This window comes from Arvicola amphibius, chromosome 1 (assembly GCF_903992535.2).
Source record: "Arvicola amphibius chromosome 1, mArvAmp1.2, whole genome shotgun sequence".
Classification (NCBI taxonomy): Eukaryota; Metazoa; Chordata; class Mammalia; order Rodentia; family Cricetidae; genus Arvicola; species Arvicola amphibius.
In genome coordinates this window covers 110,771,472-110,790,079 of record NC_052047.1, presented here as the reverse complement: position 1 = coordinate 110,790,079, position 18,608 = coordinate 110,771,472, and the positions used below count along the sequence as shown (strand labels likewise).

General features: G+C 41.0%; 2 protein-coding genes across 2 annotated transcripts in view; both read left to right on the top strand.

Annotated features, from left to right (window-relative positions):
- Stk33 (serine/threonine kinase 33) overlaps positions 1–18,608 on the top strand; it is a 72,658-nt gene that overhangs the window by 51,306 nt on the left and 2,744 nt on the right. The gene's annotated exons all lie outside the window — the stretch shown is intronic.
- Positions 1,876–2,361, top strand: LOC119824796 (40S ribosomal protein S25-like). Its single transcript, XM_038345272.1, has one exon. The coding sequence runs from the start codon at positions 1,929–1,931 to the stop codon at positions 2,304–2,306; it is 378 nt and encodes a 125-aa protein (XP_038201200.1). The 5' UTR covers positions 1,876–1,928; the 3' UTR covers positions 2,307–2,361.

Sequence of the window (18,608 nt, the reverse complement as noted above, 5' to 3'; positions counted from 1 at the left end):
AGTATTAGTTCAAGGCCATCCTTCACTGCACAGGGAGTGTGAAGCTAGCCTGCGATAAATGAGACACTGTCTTGACAACAGTAGCTCAGGAAATGACAACAAGAACTGACAAACAGTATTTGTATCAAATTTCTGCACAGAAAATACAACAGCTAGTACAGTAAAGAGACAGTTTGCAGAATGGGCTTTGTGGCTGTTCTTTTGATGAGGGATTAATATACATAATGCATAAAGATTCTTAAAAATTAAATGCAAAGGAACAAATAATACAATTAATTAATGGGCAAATAAAGTAAATATACTTTCAAAATAAGAAGTACAAAAGACTGCAAGTTGGCTCAGTGGGTAAAGGTGCTTGCTGCCAAGCCTGACGACCTGATGTTGATCCCCAGAATCTACACAGTAAGAGAGAATTGAATAGCAAAAGTTGTCTTCTGACCTCCACATGTGCACATGGTACACACACACACACACACTCAAATAAATAAATATAATAAAAGCTTTTAAAGTAAATGCAATAAAGTAATAATAAATACGTGAAAATGTTAAGCATTCTCAGCTATCAGAGAAATGTAAATCAAAACTCCATCTGACCTTGAACAGAATTCCTGCCATCAATAGAATAAAAGCACAAATGCTCACGATAGTGCAGACAAAAGCGGCACATATGCTGTTAGTAGGAGCACAAGTTAGTACAACCACTGTGGAGACTGTGTGGGAATTTCTCAAAGGCTCCCAGATGATCCAGTGGTACCACTCCTGTGTATACTCCTGAAGGAATCAAAGGCAGCTCACAGTAGGCTGTCTGTACATCTGTGTATTACAGCACTAGCTGCGATAGGCAAGGACAGAGTCAGCGCAGTGTCCACTTTTGAGTGGATGGATGCAGAAAATATGGTATAAGAGAGAATGTGGCTATAATACAAAATAGCCAGGAGGCAGTGACACGTGTCTTTAATCCCAGCACTTGGGGAGCAGAGGCAAGTATCTGTGAGTTTGAGGCCAACTTGGTCTACAAAGTGAGTTCCAGGACAGCTAGAACTATACACACACACAAGAACAGCATCTCAAAAAAAAAAGAAAGGGAGGAAGGAAAGAAAGGAAGATGTGCACAATAGAGTAGTATTCAGGGATAAAGAAGAATGAAAATCTGTGATTCTCAGGAACGTAGACTAAATAATTGAATATAATCATATTAGGTGAAACAAGTCAGACTCAGAAAGACACATATCAAAATTTAGTTCAGTGTATGAAATTTACAGGAACAATGCTATGAAAGAAAACGGTACTATTAGGAGAGAAAATGGGATCAGAGGAATTGGCGAGGATGGATAGGATAGATTATTGGGTGGTGATTATGATCAAAGTATGTTATATAGGATATGTAAAATATCACAATAAAATTATTATTTTGTCAGTTAATATATAAAGACTTCACTGAAGGAGTTTTTAAAATAAAAATGACACAGTAAAGCTGAAGAACACAAAACAGAAGGAGGGATAAAAACTTTCTGGTGACAAATTTATGGGCTAATTGTCATAAGTTGATTGTTTTCTGGCATATCACAAACTAGCACATCACACTGTACGTGATAAGTATGTACAATTACAAATAATGTAAAATTCTGTAATGATAACCAGAAATACAGTGGCCATGTCCATACAGGATAATGCAGTGTCAAAATTAAAATTGAAGTTTATTAAAAATTTTCTAAGCCAGAGGGTGGTGGCGCACACCTTTAATCCCAGCACTCGGGAGGCAGAGGAAGGCGGATCTCTGTGAGTTTGAGACCAGCCTGGCCTACAGAGTGAGTTCCAGGACAGCCGGAGATACACAGAGAAACCCTGTCTCGAAAAAACAAACAACAGCTTTTTTCCCGACATCTTAGGGAGGCTGCAGTGGTCGTCGCCACTCTCCGAGCTTCATCATGCCGCCCAAGGATGATAAGAAGAAGAAAGATGCCGGAAAGTCGGCCAAAAAAGACAAAGACCTAGTAAATAAGTCCGGTGGCAAGGCCAAAAAGAAGAAGTGGTCCAAAGGCAAAGTTCGGGACAAGCTCAACAATCTAGTCCTGTTTGACAAGGCTACATACGACAAACTCTGTAAGGAAGTTCCCAACTATAAACTTATTACTCCAGCCGTGGTCTCTGAGAGACTGAAGATTCGTGGTTCCTTGGCCAGGGCAGCCCTTCAGGAGCTCCTTAGTAAAGGGCTTATCAAGCTGGTTTCAAAGCACAGAGCCCAAGTAATTTACACCAGAAACACAAAGGGTGGAGATGCCCCAGCTGCTGGTGAAGATGCATGAACAGGTTCAATCAGCTGTACATTTGGAAAAATAAAACTTTATTAAATCAAAAAAAAAAAAAGAAAAAACAAACAACAAAAAAAGAATTTTTTAATACAATCTTTTCTCATTTTACATAGCTGTCCCTGTTCCTACTCCCTTCCCTCTTCCATCCTGATCTCCCCCCGCCATCCACTCCTCAGAAATGGTGAGGCTTTTCATGGAGGGTTAACAAAGTCTGACTCTTCACTTCGAGGCAAAATCAAGCCCTCCTCCCCATATCTCAGCAAGATGTCTCTCCAAAGAGAATGTGCTCTAAGACACCAGTTCAAGCACTAGGGATAAATCCTGGTTCCCACTACTAGTGACCCCACAGACTGCCCAAGCCTCACAACTGTCCCCACATTCAGTGGGCCTAGTTTGGTCCTATGCAGGTTCCCCCACTATCAGTCCAGAGTCAGTGAGCTCTCACTAGCTCCCTCCCCCTCCCCCTCCTCTTCTACCCTTCCCCCCACTCCCAATTTTTCAGGAGCTCTTGTCTGCTTCCCCTTCCCACAGGGATCCATGTATATTTCTCTTAGGGTTCTCCTTGTTACCTAGCTTCTCTGGGATCATGGACTATAGGCTGATTATCTTTTGCTTTATGTCTAATGTCCACTTTTGAGTGAGAACATACCATGTTTGTCTATTTGGGTCTGGGTTACTTCACTCGGGATGTTTTTTCTACTTTCATCCATTTGCATGCAACTTTCAAGATGTCTTTTTTTTTTCACCGCTGATTAGTACTCCCTTGTGTAAATGTACCACCTTTTCTTTATCTATTCTTTGGTTGAGGGGCACCTAGGTTATTTCCAATGGCAATCTCACCAAAAACAATCTTAAGGATTGGAAAAAAGAAAGTATTTTCAAATAATGGTGCTGGCATAACTGGATATCAACATGTAGAAGAATGAAAATAGGTCCATATCTATCACCATGCACAAAACTCAAGTCCAAATGGATCAAAGACCTCAATATAAATCCAGCCACCCTGTACCTCATTGAAAAGAAAGTAGGAAGTAACCTTGAACATATGGGCAGAGGAGACCACTTCCTAAATTTAATACAAGTAGCACAGACACTGAGAGCAACAAATAATAAATGGGACCTCCTGAAACTGAGAAGCTTCTATAAGGCAAAGGACACAGTCACTATGACAAAATGGCAGCCTACAGATGGGAAAAGATTTTCACTAACACCACATCAGACAGAGGACTGATCTCCAAAATATATAAAGAACTTAAGAAACTAGACATCAAATTATCAAATAATCAAATCAAAAACTGGGGGTGCAGATCTAAACAGAGAGAATTTGCAACAGAAGAATTACAAATGGCTGAAAGACTCTTAAGAAATTGCTCAACATCCTTAGCCATCAGAGAAATGCAAATCAAAATGACTCTGAGATACCATTTTACACCAGTCAGAATGGCTAAGATCAAAAACACCAATGATAACTTATGCTGGAGAGAATACAGAGTAAGGGGAACACTCCTCCTTTGCTGGTGGGAATGAAAATGTGTACTACCACTTTGGAAATCAGTGTGGCAGTTTCTTAGAAAATTGGAAATCAAATCTACCTCAAGACCTGACAATATACCCACAGAATGCTCAATCATACTACAAGGACATTTGTTCAACTATGTTCATAGCAGCATTATTCATTGAAACATGATTAATGAAAGCTCAGAGACTGATATTAGGGTGCAACCTGAAGTTCCAAAAAGCAAAGCATCCAGTCACTGGCTCTTACCTCTACCTTATTCCAAAATAGTGATCCTGCCTCCAGGAATCTCAGAATGAGACTGAGCCTGTGAGATGTCTCCTCCCATATTATCTCCCTCTCTAAGACTAGAATTAAAGGCATGCATTGCCCGGTTTCTATAGCAACTAGTGTGGCTACTGGGATTAAAGGTGTATGATACTTCATTGTCTGTAAGGCTGACCAGTGGGGCTGTTTTACTCTCTGATCTTCAGGCAAGCTTTATTTATTAAAAGGCAAATGAAATCCCACTGCATTTCCCCTTTTTGTTTAAAATAGAATGACTATTGCTAATATAAAGAAAACTATGTACAATAAGTACAATATCTATATACAATATATACAGACAATAAATACATCAACAATGTCTAGTCCATTTGCATTTGACAAATTCAGAGAATATACTCCATGTCTATCCTATCTTGGTGAGTCCAAAGTCTTGTACCTAATTTACTTTCTACCCCAACTTGCATTATCATCCCAAACTATTTTTTGATATATCTTAACCTTACATACTTTACATTTCTTTAGTGAATTTCTTTCCTTAGTCTCATAAACAAGGGGGACTATAGTGCTAACTATTCAACTTCCTCAGAGACCCAAGAAGGAAATATTAACTGAGTAAGCAGGATGTGCAAGCAAGCAACTTCCAAAAAGTGTGACAGAATGACAGAAACAGTTGGTCGCCTGGACAACTGTTCCTCTGCAACATTGGGGCATCTGTCTTGGGCCTACAGGCCTAGCACATCCAACAGACCTTTCTGTGAAGCAGGACATTCTGAAGGGCTGTCCCTTCTTGTCTTGACAATGTTTGGCTGTCACTTTCTTCTGTGTCCTGCTTGTTCAATTAGGAAAGCATACTGTTGGTAGTTGAGGCAAGGGCAATTTCTTTCCCAGTGACTTACTTTTGCCACAAAGAAAGTAAGCTCCATGTGGAGTTTCTTTAGTGCCTGTTACCTTCTCTGAAGTAGATTGGTGTTGGCCAGGAGCAGACATGTCTCATTGTCATAAAAAGAAGAACCTAGGTTATTAAAACATCTTAAATGCCATATTCTATAGATCTCTGATGTGTTTAAAGATGACCTGTTTATCTAAAATCTATCTTTGTTTGACCTTGAAAGCATACCTAAGGTGACTACAAGTTCTATTATACTAGGTGAGCAACTATTAACTTATAGTTCCTTATTCTCCTAAACAGTTGGTAATAATAATTTTCAAGAAATAGAAATTTGCATTACATTGTTAAATGAGTTATATAGGTACAATACCTTGAACAAGCATAGAAAATATATGTACAGTATGTTCTAACAAAGTTAATCTCAAATTTGTATCAATATATAAAATTTATATATGATATGCAAAATTCTAATCCAATGTAAGGCATTTAAAATTAGTAGTTGCTTTTTAAAAGTAGATTCAATAATCTACCCTTTTATCTTATCATATCTATATCTTCCTTTCTTCAGAGTAGATTCAATAATTACCCATCTATCATATCTTTATCCCCCTCTTTTTCACAGTAGATTCAATAATTTACCCTTTATCCTAACATATATATATATATATATATACATCCTTTTTCTTTTCAAAACAAGGACTTTGAATCTAATTTCCTTTGTTTAACTTTTTTCCTGACCATTACTAATAATAACTTGTAATCAATACACTGAACAAAGACAAACATCCATAATCCATTTTTGGAAATGTGGGCATAGTTTTCCAGGCTACTTTCTGCTTAGTAGAGGCACTGATAACCTTATGGGGAACCCAAAGAAAATCTAGGATTATGGTCAATTCCTGACTGAGTATTCTGTGAGGCTGGATCATCTCAACTAGCAGTCTTGAAGCTGTTCTGGATGTAGAACTCAGAAGAAACTGCAACAGAGGTGCTCTAAAACGTTGGATCATCTGGCCAACTGCTCCTATCAAAGATTTTTCAGGGGGGGTGTCTTTGTTGATCAAACCTCATTTTTTTTTAACCAAGAATGAATCCACAGCCTCTTACTTCCTGTGGAAACAAAAGCAAAACCTCTTCTCCAAAGTAACATATCTTTTGACCTAAAATTTAAAGTCAAGGCATTTTCAAAATATATAGGTTGGATTAATCCAGCAGCATTTATAATAAAAAATCTTTTAGCAGATGATGCTCCTTCCTCAGCAGTCAAACAATTTTAAAAAAAACACAGTAACATACAGCATTCAGGTTCTCTGTGTGTTTCCCATCTTCACATGACTTTTTAAAAAAAAACTGTTTATTTTTATTTATTTATTTATTTATTTATTTGAGACAGGGTTCCTCTGTGTTCTTTGGCTGTCCTGAATCTCACTCTGTAGACCAGACTGGCCTGAAAATCACAGAAAAACACCTGCCTCTGCCTCCCAAGTGCTGCGATTAAGGGTGTATACCCCCACCACCTGGCTACTCTCTCTCTCTCTCTCTCTCTCTCTCTCTCTCTCTCTCTCTCTTTTTTTAAAAAAGGACTTTCTCTTTTTTCTTTTCTCTCCCAAGCCTATACATATTTTTAAACACACTGTAAACCATTTAGAGATTTTTTTCATCTGAATATGTATTTACTATATCTCTTTTCCTGACCACATGAGTCTTTAATTTGCTAAGTGGTATGGCTAGGATTAAAGTCGCAATTTTGGTGACTGGATCCATCCAACTCCTTGACTTCCTGAGAGTCTAGCTTCATGACAGAAGTACTGTCAGGAGCCACACTTTTTACCACAACTCAGTGGAGTCTCTTTGCCCATGCCACTCTAAGAAGCATGCTGCTGGGCCGCTCATAAACACTATAGAAGCGTTTGGTGACAGGGCCTCTTAAAAGGTTTGTGTGGTTTTTGCTGCTAACTCTGAGTCATGAAGCCTCTCTTAAAGCCTCTGCTTGCCTCTAGCAGACAGAGCCCACCTGAGACAAAATGCTGTTACCAAGAAGCCGTGTTTGACTCTGTTCTTTTGTCTATTTAGAATTCCCCCCCCCCTTTTAAAAGCATTCTCAGGCTTTATGCTGAAATTCCTGGCAAGCATTTGACTGCAGTAGCCAGGCAGCCACATGGAAGCCACATGCAGACAGGGCTAACTACAAGCTACAGGACTGAGGGAGCCACAGGAAACTGGAGGGTGGGATGCAGGAAACTGTATGGGTACCCCGTGGGGTAGCAGCAAGGACAGGTACTACAGGAGAGGAACCCAAGCCAGGGCAGATGGGAGCTAAGATCGTTAGTGCTTCTCCTGAACCCAGTTTGGGTTCCATTTTGGGTTTGGGTTCCAGTTCCTAGAGCTAGAATTCTAATCACAGCTCTGGCCTGGGCTGGCCTGGGCTGATGGCTGAAAAGCATTAGGCAAATGACTTTTTGGGAAATTTGTGCCCCACAGTGGGTGCCAATTGAAGCATGATTAATAAAAGCTCAGAGATATTGATATTGGGGTTCAACCTGAAGATCCAAAAAGCAAAGCAGCCTGCCACTGGCTCTTACCTCAACTTCAGTCAGAAATAGCAATCTGGCCTCCAAGAATCTCAGAATGAGACTGTCTGAGAGCTGTGTCCTCCAATCATATATTCCTCTCTTGAGCTGGAATTAAAGGCATGCACTACCTGGTTTCTATGTCAACTCGTGTGGCTACAGGGATTAAAGGTATGTGTTACTACTGCCTGGTCTGTAAGGCTGACCAGTGGGGCTGTTTTACTCTCTGTTCTTCAGGCAAGCTTTATTTATTAAAATAGAAATGAAACGCCACTACAATTCATAATAGCCAGAACATAGAAATTTAGCTTTAACTGAAAAGGGAGGTCCCCATCATGTCTGCCTTCCATTCTGCCATTATTACTTTTCCTGGTGAGTCTCAAGTCTGTTTAGAGTTCCCAAATTTAGTTTCTCACAGGCCAAGGTAGTCACACCTCTAAGACACTGGCAGAGCCCTCCTTGATGTTTAGCCTTTCTGGGTCTCTGGATTGTAGCATGATTATTCTTTACTTACAGCCGATATCTACTTATAGGTAAATATATAACATGTTTGTCTTCCTGGGAATGGGTTCCTTCACTCAGGATGTTTTTCTCTAGTTCCATCCATTTGCCTCCAAATTTCATGATGTTATTTTTTAACAGCTAAGTAATACTCCATTGTGTAATGTACCACATTTTCTTTATACAGTCTTCAGTTGAGGAACATCTAGGTTGTTTCCAGCTTCTGTATATTACAAATAAAGCTACACAGTTGAGCCAAAGTTTTTGTGGTAGGATGGAGTGTCCTTTGGTATATGCCTAGGAGTGGTATAGCTGGATCTTGAGGTAGATCAATTTCCATTTTTTTTACAAACTGCTATATTGATTTCCAGAGTTTTTGATATATATTTTGCACTCCCACCAACAATGGAGGAGTACTTCCCTTGTTCCCCATCCTTACTAGCATGAGCTATCACTAGTGTTTTGGATCTTAGATGTTCTGACAGGTGTAAGATAGAATCTCAGAGTCCTTTTGATTTGCATTTCCCTAATGGTTAAAGATATTGAATATTTCTTCAAATGTTTCTTGACAATTTGAGATTATTCTGTTGAGAATTATGATGGGAACAGATACAGATGCAGACCCACAGCCAAACACTAAACAGAACTCAGTGAATCCTGCAGAAGAAGGAAAGGAAGAATTGTAGGAGCCAGAAGTGTCAAGAACACCACAAAGAAACCCATAGAATCAACTAACCTGAACTCATAGGTGCTGTGGAATAATCTTTTTGTATACTTTAAATATGTATTGCTTACATTGTTAATAAAGAACTGACTGGCCCATAGCTAGGCAAGATTTCTGGGGCAGAAGAATGTTGAGAAGAAGGAGGAGTCTAAAAATCAGAAGATATGCAGAGAAGGATGTGAGCTTTCCATGCTGAGAAAAGGTACCAAACCACATGGCAGACTATAAATAAGAAATATGGGTTAGTTTAAAATGTAAGAGCTAGTTAGTAATAAGCCTGAGCTATTGGTTGAGCATTTGTAATTAATATTAAGTCTCTGTGTTGTTATTTGGGAACTGCCTGGAGGGAAAGAAAAGTCTGCCTACACATAGGAGCTCACTGAGACTGAACTGACAATCAGGCAACCTGCATAGTTGTGTAGGTTAGTACTTTTGTGGGACTTTTAACAGAGGGAGCATGCCTGTTTTGGGTGCTTTTGCCTGCTTTGGGGATGCTTTTTCTCATACTGGGTTGCCTCAGCCTGCTTTAATATGAGGAGAGGTGCCTAGTCTTATTTCAACTTGATATGCCATGTTTGATTGATGTCCCTGGGAGGCCTGCTCTTTTCTAAATAGAAATGGAGGAGGAACAGATGGGGAGAAGGGAAGGACTGAGGTTAGAAGGGGGGTTGAGGTTGGAATATAATATATGAGAGATTAAATTGATAAAAACCAATAATAACAATAAGGGAAATATATCATCAGTGTATATCAGTTATATAAGTTGGAAAGAAAAAATTATGAGTTAATTATATAAAAAGACAATGGCAGAAGAGAGAAAGTGAGGATTTGTTTAAAGCCAGAACACTTGACCTTCCTCTCTCTTTCCCTCCTCCACTCACCTTGGCTATGGTGGGAAGATTCAGTACAGAGGAGGTCTCACCCTATACTGCTTCAAATTTGTTTTCAAATGAGTGACATCTGACAAAGCCCTTTATGATGATGCTTTCATGATAAAAAGCCAAACTTTCCTGGAATTTAGCTAAACAGCAAAAAACATTTTTTCCTAAAAAATTAAATTTTAGCTTTTGAGTCAAAAAGAATCAGTTTTAGTGTGAAAATTTGATGGTATTTTCATATTTTTGTCAGTTTTCATATTCTAGTTTTTAAGTATTGCAATAAGGCATCTGTATCTATACTGTCTAGTTTTCAATTAAGAAACTTCCTCCATAATATCAGGTTGTAAACAAGCCTGCAGGACATTTTCATAATTAGTGATTGATGGGGAGACCCAGCCCATTGTGGGTGGGGCCATCCCTGGCTGGTGGTCCTGGGTTCTATAAGGAAGCAGGCTGAGCAAGCCATGGGGAGCAAGCCAGTAGGCAGCAGCCCTCCATGGCTTCTGCACCAGCTCCCGCACAGTCACCGCTGACTTCTGCGGATGGCATGCAACCTTTGTGGCTCCGGGGTAGGAAGCTTTTGCCCTGTGCGGCCACACTTCGCTCCATGTACTTCCTTTCTCTTGCTTTCCTTTCTTTTCACTTTTGTTTTGAGAGAGGGGCTGACCATGTAGCCATGCCTGGCCTCAGACTCACAGAGCTCCTCCTGCCTCTGCCTCCTGAGTGCTGGGATTTGCAGCTGTGCACTGCTGTGCCTGTCGCTGGCCACACTTTGCATCTTTTCACTGTGAGTAAGCAACCCTGACACCCGCCCACAGCAAGTCGTCTATTCCAAGAGTTTCCTGAAGGAGGCTAAGGCTTCAGGGCCAGCTTGCCCACAGTGCCCTGGTAGAAGGGACCTGTTAGAGAATCCTTTGCTTCTTTGCCTCTCAAGGCCACCTTTTGCTCAGTTGCTCCTAGGGCCTATGGCTGTTTGACTGTGCAGCAGAGAACTCTGATGTATTATGCTTGCCTTCCACATGTATTCTTTTGGTCTTTTCATCTGTGCCTTTATACTATAATTGTTACATGTATTTTATCTGCACAATTATAAACTGCACAGAAAATGTATCCTTTTCATTTTAAACTGTCATGTATATTTTCCAGAAATTAAGAGCAAAAATGTCTTTTCTGTTTACCCAGCTATTTGCATTTGTGCTGTTCTTCGTCCTTCCTATGGTCTGGGTTCCCATCTGGCATCGTTTCCCTTCATTCCCCAGGCTCTTTTGCACTCTCTCTGCTGTTGTCTGCCGCTGGGTCCCCTCCACCGTCTTTCACCTGGAAACATCTCTGTTCTGCCCTAGCATTCTAGGAGCTTCCTGGTTTGTAGACTTTTATTTCGTTGGCTGGTAAATTATGTCAGCACTTTAAAGGTTGTTCCCGTGTCTTCTGGCTGTCAAGTTTCCTTAGGAGTTTGTTAGATAAAGATGTTATATTTATATGTATCGCGTCGTTCTCTGAACTCTCAGATTTTTCTCTTTATCCTTGGCATTATGATATTGCAAAGCATGTTTTTCACAATGATCCTGCTCAGGTTGACTGTGATTTATGAATGGGTAGATTTGATCTTCAGCTATTTGTGGGAAGATTTGCCATTCTTCTTACTTTCCCCTTGAATTCCAGGTCAGTTTATGATTGCTTTGATGGTCCCTTAGGCCAATCAGGTTAAACTTTCCTGTTGGCAGGGGGTGGGGGGCTTGTTTGTTCCCACTGCTCAGACCCCCGAAATAATCACACAGAAACTATATTATTTGCAATACTGTTTGGCCAATAGCTTAAGCATATTTTTAGGTAGCTCTTATATTCTAAACTAATGCATCTCCATTAATCTGTGTATCACCATGTGACTGTGCCTTACCAGGTAAAGTTCCATCCGGCATCTGTCTCTGGCAGGGCTACATGCTTTGGCTTCTCCCTGACTTTGCCTACCCCCCCACCTCTCTCTCTCTCTCTCTCTCTCTCTCTATATATATATATATATATATATATATATATATATATATATATATATATATCAGCCTGTCTATATTCTATTAAGCCATTGGCTGAAAGCAGCTTCTTCATTAACCAATGGCAATGAAACCTATTGACAGCCCATCACATCCCACACCGCTTTCCACCTGCTCTTTACCCTGGCTCCCTCAGTCAGTGTCAGAGTCACTGACTCTCACGAATGACATCAAGCAGAAAGGTCTTATTTTTTAACTTTTGATTTTGAGGGATTTTGGAGAGGTGGAGTCCCCGAGATAGGCTGATCTGGAACATGCTGCATAGAACACACTAGTCTTGAACTTGCAGGGATTCTCCTGCCTCTGCCCCTGAATGTGGAGATTACAGATATGAACCTATATGCCAGCTTAGGAAACTGAACTGAAATTATCAATGCCACCTTAGAAACTACCAAAACAGATATACAAAAATTGGAAAACCTCGATCATTATGTATTTATTTGTAATCAAAATATTTGAAATTATAATCTTTCCTATAAATAAAGTTTCATTGTCAAGTGAATTTAATGATTAATTTAATTGTTTAATAAGGAAATAAGAGGAAACTCACATAAACCCTTGAGACTTTTGCACAAGAAGTGTATAGGGCAAGAAGAACAGCATTAATATAAATATGACAAGGATGTTCCAAGAGAAGAAATTTGTAAGTATCTCTCATAAATGCAGACATAGAAACCTTGAACAAAAACTTAACATGCGATTTAGAATTTAGAATTCTTTTACAAAATAAAGTGATTAAGAAAACAAAGTATACACAAAGTATTTTACACCCAAATCTACAAAATATTCTTGAGCTAAGATGAGCTGACACATTATGGAGAGATATATCATGCTCATGGATTGAAATAGTCAGTACTATTGGGATGTCAATTCTTTCCAAATTGGTTTATAACTTTAAACCAATCCCAACTGAAATCATCAACATTTGATTTTCTGATTAAAATTAAATAAAATTTTCTAATTAAAATTTATTTGTAACTATATTATGACCTGCATTAGCCAAACAAAACTGAAAAGACTACATTTTCAGGATTTATTTACATGGTCTAATTTTAACTCTTGCTACATAGCAACAACAGTCAACGGCAAGTGGTGTTTGTCTAAGGACAGACAAGTAGATGAATGGACAAAGCAGGCAAACAGAAACAGACCCATACTTACATGACCAGTTGATTTCAGAGTCTTTAAAACATTAGCAGAGAAGGAATTGTGTTTTTAATAAATAGTGCTAGAATGTTAGGTCATCTATATAATGAAAAATGAAATTTGATCTCCTAGCTGGAAATGAATATGAAAATTAGTTTGTGATAGCTAGATATAAATCTAAAAGCTAAACTATAATATTCCTAGGATAAATCATGAGAGACTATTTTTATCCAATAAGTAGTCAAAGATTTCTTAGGACACGGATAATGACTTTTAAAATTGATTGAAGTTGATTGCTTCATAAAAAGTAAGCAGACCTGCTCACTGAAAGCACATGAGGAAAGCAATGGCCACGCAGAGAGAAAAAAGGACTTGTCTCCAAAATCTAGTAACTGCTCCTGTGGTGGTTTGATGAGTACGGTCCCCATAGGCTCATGTGTTTGAATGTCTAGTCCCTGGTTTGTGGACTGTGGAGGGGAGGAGCAGGTGTGTCCTCGTTGGAGGAGGTATGTCACAGGAAGTGGGCTTCGAGGTTTCAAAAATCCAAGCCTGGCCCAGTCTCTGTCTCTTTGCCTCCTACTTGTGGATGAGGATGTAAACCTCTCAGCTATTGCTCCAGCGCCATGCCTGTCTGCTTCCCACCATGATGCTAACAGGCTAATCCTCTGAGACCACGAACAAGCCCCGATTGAATGCTTTCCTTGTAAGGGTTTCCTTGGTTATGCTTTCTTTTCACAATAGCAGAACAATAAATAGCTCAGACAGTTTCTATCTCTAAATAGCTCAGTTTTCAGGTGGTGGTAGCATATGCCTTTAAAACCAGTACTCAGAGGCAGAGGCAGGCAGATCTCTGTGAGATCAAGGCCAGCTTGTTCTAGACAGAGAGTTCCAGGACAGAGAAATTCTGTCTCAAAAAACAAACATCACAAGACTTGAACAGGCAGTGCAGACAGAGCCAAAGTACCTTACAGATGCCCCACTCACAGCTGTAAGGAAATGTAAATGCTTTAACAAGACATCACACATACATAGTAGAATCACCAGAACTAAAGACTAACCAGTCCAAATGTTGGCATGGGTTGGAACAAGTATACTTTTCTTATATTGCTGATAGAAATTCAAACATACCATCTGGGGAATCCTTTCAAAATACAAATTGGTATTACTTATAAAGTTAAACATTCACTTGCCATTCATCCACTGATTCTAAATTTATCAAAAGATTTGTAAACTACCCCAAAAGATTTGTAGGATATGTTTATAACAACTAATTACATAGCCTAAAAACAGAAACAGTCCAGATGTCCATTAACTGAAGAAGAGGTAAACATGTAGTGGTATGTTTTTATAATGGAATATAGTTTGTTATTAGAATACTACTTGACAAGGAAAATGAATTACCAATGTCTAGGTGAACATTTAAAACTTTGAAATAATATAATAATCTGCAAATATATCAGTAAAGAATTTAACCAGGGGTGGAGAGATTGTCCAGTGTATTTGTCATGCAAAAATAAGGCCCTGAGTTCAGACCCCAAGTACATATGCAGAAAGCCAAGTGTGTGTGACCCATGCCTGTAATCCTAGCACTGAGAGGTGGGGACAGGAGAATTCCAGGAGTTGTTGGACCAATAATCTGGCCAGCTGGTGAGAAACCTTGTTGCAAAAAGTAAAGTGGGGCTGGAGAGATGACTTGGCAGTTACTAGCCCTGGCTGCTCTTCCAGAGGACCTGAGTTTGGTTCCCAGCACCAACATGGCTGTTTATAATTTCCTATAGCTCCAATTCCAGGGGATCCAATACCCTCTTCTGGCTTCCTTGTGGTACACACATGCATTCAGACTCCCGCGCATACACATAAAATAAAAAATATTTAACAGATAAGGTCAAGAGCAACAGAGGACACTCAATGTCAACCACTGGCCTTCACAGACACAAGCATGGTACACAACCTGCATAAACCCCCACATTGCACACATGCACATGCACAATTAAAAACTAGTGTGTGGGGTGAGTAAGGACTGTGAGTGCAGGTAGCCCTGGGGCTGTAAGCCACCTGACCTGTAGCGGTTAGCCGAACCCTTGCCGAACAAGATCAGTGTGCGCCCTTAATTGCTGAGCCATCTCCCCAGCACCACGAAATTTTTGATTAAATTTCAACTAACATTTTAAGCAAAAGAAACGAGACACAAAGGTTCACACGTTGTACTCTTCTCTCATTTATATGACGTTTTAAGAGTCAAAACTAATTATGTCTAAAAATATCAGAACACTTGTGGCCCTAGAATAAAATAAGAGGAAGGAGAGGGAACACAAGGATCTTCACAGGGTTTATTCTCAGGATGAAGACTGAACCCAGGGCCTGTGTGTCCAAAGTGCTCCCCCAGGGAGCACCTCCTCATGCCCTGAGCTGCTGCGTCTCTTGACTGTGGTGTCAGTTACCTGGGTCTGTGTGTTTGTCAGAACTCCTCAGAGCATAATTGTGATCCATGTATTCCACTGTATATAAATTATATCCTCACTGCAAAGGAAAAAAGGCTATTTACATCTTTCTCTAATTTGCAAGTTAAATTTTATTTTCATTAACTTCATTCAAGACCCAGATCCTCATGTGGGTAACCTTGTAAAGAAAGTCTGTGTGTGTGTTTCCAAGTTATTTCTCTCGTTCCCGCTCCCCTTTCCTTTTCTTCTGCCTTCTGAAAACCACATGAACATGAGATAAGATGTGTGACCATTGTGAGCAAAACTATAGCAGAAAACTTGTCTCAGAATTTTGTCATTTGGACCTTGTGCAGGCCTATAATTTGAATGTGTGACTCTAGAAGTGGTTGCTATGGCGATAAACCACTTTACTTAAATAGCATGTATTTTACTCAAAATTCAGAGGAATGGTAACAGTTTCTAGTAATCACACTCTGGTATTAACTGGCAGGATGTGCCGAGAGCACACAGGCTTTGCACCCATTATCACCGGATAAGTTCATCAGGTTGACGTTACACCAGCCAGCAGTGAACTGCGTGTTTTCAGCCTGGTCTCCTGTTACATATCTTCCCTTGCACACACAGGCCCTTTTCATGATTAATAGTATGAACTACAGAAATCAGGCCAAGGGTGCTGAATTAGAAAAAGGCAAACCTGGAGAGGGGCATCTTGTAGGGTCATCTTTCCCATCTCTCTCTATGCCGTCAGACCAGCTGCTCCCCCCGTCTCAAATGCTAAGAATCTGTCACAGACAACGAGTTGCTGCTAGAGTGACCCTGGCATGACCACCCTGGCCATGGCACACAGAACTGACATGTAGCAGCACAGTGCTGGGTCCGCCCCTTCTGTGTGCCTTGCTTTAGCTTTGTTTTTCTTTTGTTATTATTCTTGCATGCATATGTGGTGTGTGTGTGTGTGTGTGTGTGTGTGTGTGTGTGTGTCCATATGTGTGACCACAGTGCATTGGGGGTCTGAAGTTAATATCAAATACCTTTCTTGGCCATGCTCAGTTCTGTTGTTGAGCTCAAAGCTTGCCAATCCTGGCTAATTTAGCTGACCAGCTTGCTCCAGGGATCCCCAGACTCTGCCTCCCAAGTGCTGTGATTATGGGCAGCTTTCCAACTGATACATGGCTCATGGAGATCTGAACACTGGTCCTCAACCTTGCACAGCAATATCCCTGGCCTAAGGCATTTCCCCCTTTTTTCATATATAGTCTTTCTGTATCTTTTAGACTGAAGAATTTCTAAAGAAATTCCTACCTGTAGTCATATTAGTAGCAGTTGGTAAAATGATTCCGGTCCCTTCCTTCTCTGCCGGCTGGTATGACTTCACTGTGGTTTGTGTAAGGATATGTGGTTTCCTCCGAATTCTGCAGATGCTTTCCAGTGGCCACAGGCTCTCGGACATTGCTTTAACGTGCACTCTGCACTACACAATCAACAGTGATTTTCTGGTCCTTCCCTGGGCTGACAAGATGGCATCAGCCTCGTGATGGTCACCTAAGGGCTTCCCCTGGAATTGATGAGGCTTCCTCTCCCCTTTCTCTCCTGCTCTGGGAAAGCTCACAGGAGTGCCTGTCCTTCTGTTTGCATTTCATGATCTGTAAGATCTCATAGCCCTGGCAATTTCACTTCTCATTTCTCTGTCCTATTACTTACAAAACTGTCAAATTGCATCAGTGACAACAAAGACCCCTGGGGGAAATCCCAGCAGCCACAAGAGGAGAAAAGGTGAAGCCCCAGACTTAGCTGGTCTATAACCTAACAAAAAAAAAACCCTGAAAAATCAAGATTGGTACAATTCTAGAAAAATCCTGGGATCTGGAATTTGCCTCCGCCATTTACATCCCAAGGAGAGGAGAGGCTTGGTTCCCGGTGAAGAGAACGTGCCCCAAAGGGCACAGCACGATGGGCTTGGCCCTGTGATAGTTCCTGCAGGGAAGCACAGGAGGCACTCAGACTCTAGAAACCCCAGGACTCTGCTTCCCCAGCAGTTGCCCGTTAACCCTGATGCAACTGCACTGAGCAAAAGGAGGTGGTGGGAACGCAGGGCATCTCCTCCATAGGCGCAGCAGTGTCTCTAAGTGTATTTGCGTTGATGCTAACAGTGAGTGAAGGAACAGATACCATGATTTCAAACAAATTCTGAGACTTATGTAAAATGTGGCTGTCAGGACGGCAGAGATCACTCATCAGTTAAGAGACCTTGCTGCTCCTCTGTGGGACTTGAGTTAGGTTCCCGCACCCATGTGGCTCGCAGAGTACTGTAACTCCAGCTGCGGAGGGTCCGATGCCCCCTTCAGCTCCACGAATGTGCCCACACATGCAACATACACTTACGCACATACACATAGATAAAAACAAATCTTTTTTTTGCCAATACCAACTGTAATATGTATGAGTTCAAACCTAACAAAGAAAATACACTCTCTGCTGAGGGGTAGAGAATCAGTTTGTACAACTGCCCCAGAATGGCACTTTTCAGTACCATTAATGTGAGTGAAAGAGCGAGAGGAGCGGACTATCTGCTGAGAAGGGACTGGCCTAGCCAAGCAAGAGAGTCTCTGCTCAACCTGGGGAAAGAACAAGTAAGCCATATGGATTCAGACAGAATGATTTGCAAGCTAACCATGAGCTTGGCATCTCCGCGTGAAGGAATGTGTGCACGGCACTACCATTTGTGTGAAGGAATGTGTGCACGGCGCTACCATTTGTGTGAAGGAATGTGTGCACGGCGCTACCATTTGTGTGAAGGAATGTGTGCACGGCGCTACCATTTGTGTGAAGGAATGTGTGCACGGCGCTACCATTTGTGTGAAGGAATGTGTGCACGGCGCTACCATTTGTGTGAAGGAATGTGTGCACGGCGCTACCATTTGTGTGAAGGAATGTGTGCACGGCGCTACCATTTGTGTGAAGGAATGTGTGCACGGCGCTACCATTTGTGTGAAGGAATGTGTGCACGGCGCTACCATTTGTGTGAAGGAATGTGTGCACGGCGCTACCATTTGTGTGAAGGAATGTGTGCACGGCGCTACCATTTGTGTGAAGGAATGTGTGCACGGCGCTACCATTTGTGTGAAGGAATGTGTGCACGGCGCTACCATTTGTGTGAAGGAATGTGTGCACGGCGCTACCATTTGTGTGAAGGAATGTGTGCACGGCGCTACCATTTGTGTGAAAGGATGAAAGAGCTGGGATGAAATAGGCTGAGGCATGGGGAGTTTTGAGCACTCCCCATAGAAGTGACAACACTGAAATCGGAATTCAGTTG